The 10703-nt window shown below is 26.7% G+C and overlaps 1 protein-coding gene across 1 annotated transcript; it reads right to left on the reverse strand.

Annotated features, from left to right (window-relative positions):
* Positions 1–6540: 6540 nt before the first annotated feature.
* Positions 6541–7788, reverse strand: LOC111042171 (myb/SANT-like DNA-binding domain-containing protein 3). Its single transcript, XM_022326691.1, has 5 exons — positions 7687–7788; positions 7383–7541; positions 7182–7314; positions 6829–7095; positions 6541–6740 (listed from the first exon to the last, which is right to left on the reverse strand). The coding sequence occupies exons 1-5, from the start codon at positions 7786–7788 to the stop codon at positions 6541–6543; spliced, it is 861 nt and encodes a 286-aa protein (XP_022182383.1).
* Between the last annotated feature and the right edge of the window lie 2915 nt (positions 7789–10703).

The raw sequence follows: 10703 nt of genomic DNA on the forward strand, positions 1-10703 counted from the left end.
TTATATTTTGAAAAAGGTTTTTATTATTTCAAAAATGTTATATGACAACAAAAATTTAAAAAATGCAAAAAAGAACAAAATTTATGATTTAAAAAAAAAAATTGGAGATGCCATACAAAGCAAGAGATTATCATATATTATTTCATTTGAAAATAAGTAAGTTTTTTATACATTGATAGATACATTTTTTCATATTTTAAAAATCTATTATTTACAGGAAGCAAATACCAAATGAAATTTGTGAAGATGTACCTATCATTGATTTCAATGTTAAAAACTTTAATATATTAAAACAATACAAAACATTTAAAGTAATTCCTGATATTTTATTTGAAAAGTTCCAAGAATTTAGCGATAATTATTTATTTATTGAAAATAAATACATCAATATACACAAAATAATGACCAGAACTAATACATCAGATAATTTTTTGTCATTTAATGAATAGTAAGAACATTTTTTATATTATACATTTCTATACATTTTTAATTATTTACACATTTATTTACAATTCTTTACAGTAAACAGAATCAAGTATTTGGTGCATTGATTCACGAAACTTTTGATCAATTAATATTATGTGCTAAGTTCAATATTATTGTAAATAATATTGATAAATATCATGATATACAAAGTACATTAACGGAATATGGTTATAATATTTATAAATATGAATATTATTATAGTTTTATAAATATTGTTTCAAAACTTGAACATCCCGACAAAAATTTAGACTTTGATTTTAATATGATTGTGTAAGCACCAAAAAAAAAAATTAATTTTAATTTTAATTTTAAATAGTTTTTAAATATATACATAACATTATGCTTACAGAATGGATGCACTTCAATTCGGTGCTGTATATGTAGATGTTGGCGAACATTAAAAAAAAATTAAACTCGAAAAAATAAAAAATTTCACATTTTGTGAAACAATTATTATTTCAATATTCCAGTGGTTAAATAAAAACAATTGCGAAAATATTTTAACTGCAAGTTATAAACATTGACTAATATGACATGATATCCGAATGCGTTGTCTCCGTTTAACGAATGCGTAACATAGTAAATTTGGTATGTTATGTACTTGTAAAACGGAGACAACACATACGGGTATCACGTCCTCTTAAATTAAATATATACAAAATTAATTATAATAATAATAATCAAAATTTAAAAAAATTTCAGATGAAATGCTTGATTGAACATGTTTTGACATTCTCAAAAATAATAAAAATAAATTACAACCTTCAAAATTCACAGTCTCTAATAAAAAAATCTACTTTTCTTCTAAAAAACAGGGCTTGAAACCGGTTTCAAAACCGGTATTAAATACCGGTATATATCGATAAAAACCGATATCAAAAATTAAATCAATATCGAAACCGAAAAAGATGAAAACCGGTATTCAAAACCCCAATAGAAATCAAAAAAATGTGTAACCGATTTTCTAAATCAAAACCGTAACCGAAAAAAATGAAAACCGGTATTCAAAACCTCAATAGAAATCGAAAAAATGTGTAATCGATTTTCAAAATGAAAACCGTAACCGAAAAATATGTAAACCGGTATTTTTGAAACCAAATTGACAGTCAAAATAATTTCAAAATGATTTTCAAAACCAAAATCGGAATTGAAAATCTATAATCGTAACCCGATATTTAAAACTTAAAAGAATACGGAAAAAACTAATAAGTAATAAGTGAAAATCGGTAATGAAAACCATAGTCGTAATTTAAATGTTAAACAACTGCTCTGTTTAAAATAATAAAAATAAAAATTGTAATCAGTGGTCTATTGGAAAATAAATGTATGTGTATATGCACATAGGCGTGCGCAGGATTTATATGTCGGGTGCAGCATACATTTATACCAGCCCTACAGAGTGTTTTCCCCAAATCGAATTATCGTTACTCGCTCATAATATACAAATGACAAAGTATAAATATAATATACAAATCAGTTATCAGATTACCATGTAAATTATAACTCGCAAGGCTCAGAACTTTATGCGTTAAAAAGTACTCAAATATGCGCATACATATAAGCTAAAAAACATCATAATATGCGGTAAAATATGCAGGAAAAATTTGGAAAATATGCGAAAACATGCAATTTATTGAAAAAAAAATTTGAAAATCAAAATTATGTACGTAGACACTAGACCATAGTATTTACAATGTACAGAATTAATATTGTGTACAAAATATAAATACTGATAACGACATAGTGGTTAAACACAATTGTTTACAAATTATCTAGTATTATACAATTTATTTATATTATGGTACAAAATATACAATGAATGCCGTGGTAAATTTTTATAAAAATAAATACGGGCCGGTCGGTTCTCGGCAGTCACTGTTACGAGTTCTCATTTCTCAGTACTAGATATTATATCAATATTAATGTTAAAACACATTGGAGACGACAATTTTTTAATTCATTGTTACGTTGAGGACGAGTGCCGTGTCTAACACGGTCATAGTTTTTTTGTATCGGAGACGATGCTATTTTTTTAGATCGCAACGTTGAGGATGTACCGTGTTTAAAACGGGCAATATTTTTGCGTATCGATATTTTTTTTCGATTATATTATATTATAGTCCAAAAATTATAATAAATAATTATGTTGTTGACATTATTTCCCTATCGACCATTGATTGCGTACGATGTAATGGGCGTTAAATTCTTTATTTTAATTGTTGTTGGCTTGTTTTATTTGTTTTTTTTTTGTAATTAGATGTGTAATACGAATAATAATAAATTCGTATTACACATCTATTTATTTTTATGATTACTAATAAAGTAATAACATTACATACATCGCGTGTTTGCGGAAAAATAATGTTATCAAAACGAAAGAATTATACCATTATTGTTTTTAGTCCTTTGCTCCTACTATAAAAAAAAATTATTATAGCTAGTATTATAGCTCTAGTATTATACTCGTATTTATAAAAATAAAATAAAATATTTATCTCTGTCAACTTTTTGTTTTGACTATTGGAACTGTCGTAATATAAGCCGTATATTACAGATATCGGGTTTTAGATAATCATATTTATTTTTAGACCTATTTTTAGATCAACACTCAGAGAGTTCGATGAAAAAAATAAGAACTTAATCGGATTATTCAATAGCAACTATAAAATACAGAAAACATGTGAAAACAGCCCGTCCACACAACAAATAATTGGCGGGAAATGTCCGTCCGTATACATAAAACACACGTACCGCGTTACGTCACGTAACGCGGTATTCGTTTCCAACGTATTGTAAAAATTCTAGCGTCCCACGTATCTTAAAATCGTGGCCGTGTCTAACACGGTGCTCGTCTCCAATGTGTTAAATGCATTGGGAGCAATGCAAAAATAGCCGTTGACGTATTTTTTGATGAATTTATTTTGTATAATATTCCATATTATTAGGGTTGACACCTAGAACCTTTGAGTTATTGTTAATTTCTTTATTTATATTTTATTACAATTTAAAATATTATTTCAGCAGCTAATAACTAATATTAACGATTTCATGCAATGAGTATTTATTTTTTATCGTTCTCATTTCTATGCAATTTTTTACCTTGTCAGTTTTCGAGTCATCGACATACTTATTGGTCTGAGTTCAAATTTGAATGCAATTCAATCTTAAAAATTTTGAAAATTTTATAATTTATCATATTTTTTATCAAATAAATCTTTTGGTATTATATTGTTGTAGACGTTGTAGTATATTTAATCTTCATAATAATATTTTAAAATGTGTACTTTTATTATCATTTACCCATTTTAATATTATTCTGGTATTATTCTAATGAACATAATTATAATAAATTCATAATATAAATAATTAAATATATATATAATATATACCTATATCAATATATAATATTTAACTCTGTATAATAAATGTGCATTTTTATCTTTTATGTATTTTTGACCATATTTGGGCATTTAGTACATTTATTATATGTGTTCATACATTCTAGTTGCATTAACTGCGGCTTTCCAATTGCAGTTACTACAGGTATAAACTGTTTTTTTGTTCAACTCGACTCCACAACGCGTGTATTGAAATAAAATATTTTTTAATTTTTTGGCCATTGTGAAGTAAAAAAAATTAATTTAATTACTTTTGTCAATTGTTTCTGTTTAGAATAATTTTAAATCATTCAAGAGTAGGTACCAAGTATGTAGTATTGTAATAGATTTTGTTCTTTTTTTATGGTTAATTACCTACTTACATTTCCAAAAATGGTTTAAATAATATTCTATGTTTTTTAAATTATTGTTTTATACTTTTATTAGAATACATTAATGATTGTGATTTGCAAGGGAATCAAGCGTATTTAGTATAGGCAACTACCTAGTTGGTAACAAATAATATGACAAGATCAGTCCTTTGCCCTTCTAACCACTACCTACTGTATTAAATACTAATGTAATAACACTAATAACACAAAACGTCCATCTATATTCTATGGACTTATTATACAGATTAAAATGTTATGCACAAAGAAATAAAAAAGAATAAACAACGTTTTTATTTTAATTTTACAATGATAATTTATATTTTGTATTAGGACTAAGCCCCCCAAACATTTCCTAAATGTTGTTTTAAGCTTATTCAATATTATCAAAGTACCACTTTAGCCCTCCCCCCCAAATCCCAAACGCTATTTTCGTCTATGACTATTATATTGATAGATTAACGATTATTCCGATTTCGAGTTCATAAACAAATCCACTCTTTAGCCATTATTCGTCGACTGTGGCCTGTGGGTTCTCGCAATTAATAGTTAAAAATCTATACCTACCTAACTAAAATACTATAACATTAGCGTATTATAAGGATGACACATATCACACATATTAAAATATTATGATAAATAGGTATCTGGTATTGTAAATATTATGGCCATTAATAAAAAAATCCCATTACAATAAGTATTACATACTATAATATATTTATACATTATATTTTAGACGGGTGATAGGGGACTGGGGTATTAAGATACGAGCACATGTAAACATTGTACACACGGACAAACGAATACAGTAAGTATACACGGTATTGTCTGTTGGATTTCTTACGCTTGTTCTTCAGTGTTTCTGATTTTCTGTCAAATGCAATATTGATTGTTATAATTTATTTATTTAAGTGTTTATAGTGTATACTAGGTGGCTACGACCCGAACGGAAAACACCAAAGTAATAAAAATGACAACTTTTAATTTTAGTGTACATGTTTTTATTGGGATGGGAAATACAAATTACAAATGTCAGATAACGCATCGTTTGTGGCATAACAATTTTATATAATAGAATATAATAATTAATTTAGGCGGCAAAACACTGAACTTAAAAGTACAGAGTGTAGACTGTGGCTACTGTGTACTATGTACACTGTACCTAGTCTCAGTCTTGGTGACTTGGTACTTTGGTAGTTGGTTGTACTTGTTACGTCTTGTTTGTTCGTGCCGTTCGTGGTATTTATAAATATGAATAATGTTGATAGGCTACATAAGCTAATGTATATTAGTAGCTGTATGTAGCTGTTGTATTAATAAATATGTCTGCAAAATATTTTCGATATTCACCGGCCGTTGTTTTCGTCGAACCTATTGCCTTTTTTTATCCAACCTACAGTAAAAAAAACAACTCATTCGAAATGTATACCTCCTCTTTTGTGTGTGGTGGGGTTAAGTTTGATTTACCTTTACCTAAAACTGTTTTAATTTATAACTTACAACTATAGTCTATAGGTATACCTACCTGGCTAACGGCACTGCTTTTTTTTTAAAACTATTATTTGTTTTGATAGAAAGCTCAAATTGGTTCAAGGAATGTAGTGGAAAGATTGTTTGGGGTTTTAAAGAGAAGATTTCCTGTTCTAGCAGTTGGAATTCGCACAAAACTAAGTACTACTATGGCTACTATCGTTGCTACAGCAGTTCTGTATAATTTTCTTCTAAAAGAAAAAGATGAGATACCTCAAGAAATTGATAATCATTTAATTGATATTGAATTACTTCAAGAGATACCAACCTTGCCTATTCGACAGTTAGGAAATGCTGAAAGATCACATTTAATAAATACTGTGTTTTCTTGACATAATCATTAATTTGTAAAATATTTTAATTTTTTAATTTTTAAAACATTTTTTGGTTTAATTGTCTATTATTCATTTTTAAGATAACTTTCTGTAACAAACAATATAAAAATTAACTGAATACCTATATAACAAAATAAAATTAAGTAAATCTAGATACATTAATAAAAATAAATAATAATTATAACATCCTGTTCAATAAAATTAGTAAACTTTAAACAAAATAATTAATAAAAACTTTAAATTAATCAACAAAATGAAACTTATTGTTCTTACAATATATCCTAATTTTTTTTACTTATTTTATAGCTTAACAAAAGGTTATTTTTAATTTTAAGGTAACTTTCTGTATTATCAAATTTAGATAAAAATAAACTTTTACTATACATATTATAATAAAATAACAAACACACATATATGAATGACTTACAAATTAATTATTAATTGTTTTGAAAGAATAGTTTCTTTCATTTTATTCTGTCTTAGTTCAGACTCAAGAATTAGTTCTTTTAATTTGTTTTGCTTGAGTTCTGAATCACACTTTTGTTGTTCAGTATCATATCTTAGGACCATGATCTTTTGTTCCATTTCTGTAATTTCTAACTGCAGTTTTGATTTTTTTATTGCTAACAAATTCAAATTGTCTTTTAGCTTTTCTTTACTTTCAACTATATCCAAATGTTTGGAAGTCAAAAGGTTTAGTCCTTCATAAACCTTTTTTTGCAGAAGACTCATGCTTTTTGTTTATATTTTGTTCCACAGTTGCAGGATGACTAGTGGCGACGTTATGAGCAACAGATTGTTTGTCCAATATTTTTACCAATTTGTTGCTTGGTGCTAAAAGTATTTCTGGAGATCTTTTTTTTGTAACTGGTTTCTCAATTAAATAGGGGTTTTCATCAGAGTTGTTAAATAAGTCATCTGATAAATCATCTTCATTTAATGTTTGAATAATGAATTCATCAGGTGGGTTATTAACATCTAAAAGTTATAAGATAATAATAAAATATAGGTACCAACATCTACAGTTTAGAATAAATAACTATGATAAAATTCATTATACATACTTGGATAGTCAGAATCACAATCATATTGGTTAGATAAAGGTTCTAAACGATCACCTAAGATTCCAATGACTTTGTCTGTTGTACTTGACAGCATTGATAAATTACGACCACCACCAGTTTTGTAAAGTTCAACCTAAAATGTTCAATATTTTAATTTAAATATTTCAAAAACAATAAATAAATTGAAATGATTATAGGTACCTTATAATCACTTTTGTCTTTTCGAGCCTTTCTTTTTTGAACATCATATACAGATTTCAATTGACGAATGGTTCTGATACCAGTAATTTGTTGGCAATTGTATGTATTTGCAATTTCACCCCATGCCAAATCTTTTTCTTTATTTGTTGCACCATCAGTCTATACATTTTAATATTGTATTACTAACATATTCTGAACACCAGAAACATGCAAATTTGACTTTTGAAACTGTATTCATTCATAAAATTGTTGTAGAAAATAGAATCAATAAACAGTAAATAATAATAAAGCATGTTATTCTTACCTTGATATTTTCAATAATATGTTTGTATGGCAAAATAAGATCGATTAAAATTGATTTTTCTGTTTCGGTAAAATTCTTGCCCCTTTTTTTGTCGTCTTCCATAACTGTTTCATTCAACCCGGAAATTATTTAAATATTTAATTATTTAATTATTAAATTAAATAAAAGCCATATAGTTTTAACAAACACATTACAACATTTACAACACGGAAAATAAAAATATTTAACAACTGTCAATTAATTATTAAATAACCACAACATTCTTATCTCTTCAAAAAAAAATTATTATCTTAGATAAGAATAATATTTATGTACTACTGAATACCAGATAACTGGTTATAAACTGATTATTTGATACAATTTATAAAACTTTCATGAAACGCAATCTGTTCTTTAACTTCCATTATTTTACTATCAATATATTATCGGTTCAACAATTTACGGAACTGTTTCATGCAACCCGGCATTAATATCGGGAATTTTCGATTGCGGTGTTTATAATATATAATAATATTATTATAAACATTTTAGTCCCTATTTCTGATTTCACCAGTGACCAGTCGTTACTCATTATATCTCCGACCGTTACGTATTCCGGTATTCGCCATTCGGTAATTAAGATTGCATAGTTTCAAGTGTTTCAACTTTTAAAAATATATCAATCTGGTATAATTATTATTAGGGCTCGGATTTATATGTATTTATTTAACCAAAGTATGTATTTATGCAACAAAAATATGTACATAAATATGTGCTAAAAAATGTATAATATGTATTATCAAAAAACAAAATTATGTACATAAATATGTGCTAAAAAATTTATATGTATTATCAAAAAAAATATTTATCTAACTATCTAATTATTATGGTTACAATTAATAATGACATGCATTTTTAAATTTTCGAATTCGAAAGATCGCCGATTATGTCGTAAAATTGATTTATATCGACTGAAATATCTCTCAACTTCGACTGATGTTATAGGACAATATTGCATGTTGACTATGTCTGAAGGAGAAAGTTCTACAGTATTATTTTGTACTTTTTAAACATGGGCAAGTCTGTATTAATAAATAATAAATCGTAAATTAACAAATTGTCGAAATATGTAGGAAAAATGGAATTATTGAGAAATATGTAAAAACATGTACTTATGGCAAAATATGTAAAAATATGTAAAATAAAATATAGTTCATTTTATTGGAAATCCCTTGAAACAAATTTATCACTTACCTAAATTAATTTATCAAGTCACAGTAAAAATATGTATTTACATATAAATCCGAGCCCTAATTATTATAATATCATATTCTACCGTTTTCTGTAATGGGAAGAAAGCCTACAAATCCGGTTACCAAATTATTTTTCACTTACAATATTGAAAAAAATGAATCGACGTGCAATATCAAAGGATGTAGTCGACCTGTTATGAAAGGTCAGCATAGTCACAACCTAGAAACGCACATAAAAACAACTCATACTCAAGAATGGGAAATTTTAGTAAAAGCCAAACAAGATATTGAGAATAATAAAATTGAAAGTATAAAAGAAAAACGTCGACTGGATGACACTGCGACATTTCCATCAAAGGTAAAACCAACTCAATTTTGTATTTGACTATTTCTATTAGGTAATTCTATTTTCATATTTTGTAATTGTTTCAAATACACATTAGGTTAGGTACCCATTACCTAGCTAATATTAAAATAATTTTAACACAAATTTTGGAAACGATTAAAATTTATTTTTTACCATATTCCAAAATACTGAAATACCTATATTTGCTTATTCAGTAACTAAATATTAAACAACTTGCATACCAACCATAAGACCATTTTTCAAATACATGATAAGTACCTACCTACCTACCTATAATAAATTTATAAACAATTCTAAATGTGAAAGTAGAAACCTGTTTGTAGTTTTGTACAATGTTAGATACATTTTATTAAAATTAGTTCTTAAATACAAATTTTATTGTAGAAACATGGACCATTGGACAAGGTCATAAGTGTAACTAAGAAAAATCTATTTGTGAAAATGGATCAAGAATGTTTATTAAAAGCTTGTACTGAGATTGTGACAGTAAATGGCCGACCATTTACAATCTTCAATGATTCTGGTTTTCAGAAAATATTAAGGCCTCTGACTGAAGCTATCGGCGCAAGTATGAAACCAATTTTAAATTAAATTGGGTACCTATAGGTACCTGATCAAAAGTTTTAAAATAATTTTTAATAAACATTTCAGACTTTACCATAAATTCTCACAACATAAAAAGTCACATATTGTCTGCTTCAAATGAGATAGTTTCACAGATAAAAACTGATGTAAAAAATTGGCTAATCAGCCTAAAAGTTGATTGTGTGAAGCGTCATCATCGTTCCATATTAGGGGTAAATATTCAATACTCGAAAGATGGAAAAATATGTTTGTCAACACTGGCCATGGTTGAAATGCACGAAAAGCATACAGCAGTAAATTTAAAAAAGATGGTATATCTATTTAATACTTATTACTTATTAGCTGTTACAAAATATAATACAAAAAATCATAAATACATTTCTTGTTAAAATATATTTTGTTAATGCATTTTAATACCTGATGATTGTTATATTATTCTCTACTTTCTAGCTCCTTGAAACACTCAAAAAGTACAATATTAAAAAGGAACAATTATACTCTATTACTTGTGATAATGCTACAAACATGATTAAGTTGGCTAGGATTATGAATGATGAAACAGATCAGGTTCAAGATTATAATGTAATGCCAAGTGAAAATGTCAATAGCAGTGAACATGATGATAATGATGATGATTTATGGCAGTATGACAATGAAGGAACACCGCTTGCGACTGATGACATTGAAAATGAACTTTTCAATTTCAGTGGTATGTAATTTTCTTGGAAAAATTTATAAATCCATTAATAAATTAATCATATATCTGATTAACATGCTGTATAATAAATATGTTAATATAATTGTTTTATAACTTGATAAATTGATATAAATAT

Source organism: Myzus persicae, unplaced genomic scaffold (assembly GCF_001856785.1).
Source record: "Myzus persicae strain clone G006 unplaced genomic scaffold, MPER_G0061.0, whole genome shotgun sequence".
NCBI classification, from domain to species: domain Eukaryota; kingdom Metazoa; phylum Arthropoda; class Insecta; order Hemiptera; family Aphididae; genus Myzus; species Myzus persicae.

What these genes read in the sequence shown, in the direction of transcription:
- LOC111042171 (XM_022326691.1), bottom strand. Translation starts at nt 7,788, where the DNA reads ATGGAAGACGACAAAAAAAGGGGCAAGAATTTTACCGAAACAGAAAAA. An exon ending in AAGACAAAAGTGATTATAAG is followed by an intron (nt 7,315 to 7,382) that starts GTACCTATAATC and finishes TGAACATTTTAG; the next exon opens with GTTGAACTTTACAAAACTGG. An exon ending in TTGTGATTCTGACTATCCAA is followed by an intron (nt 7,096 to 7,181) that starts GTATGTATAATG and finishes TATAACTTTTAG; the next exon opens with ATGTTAATAACCCACCTGAT.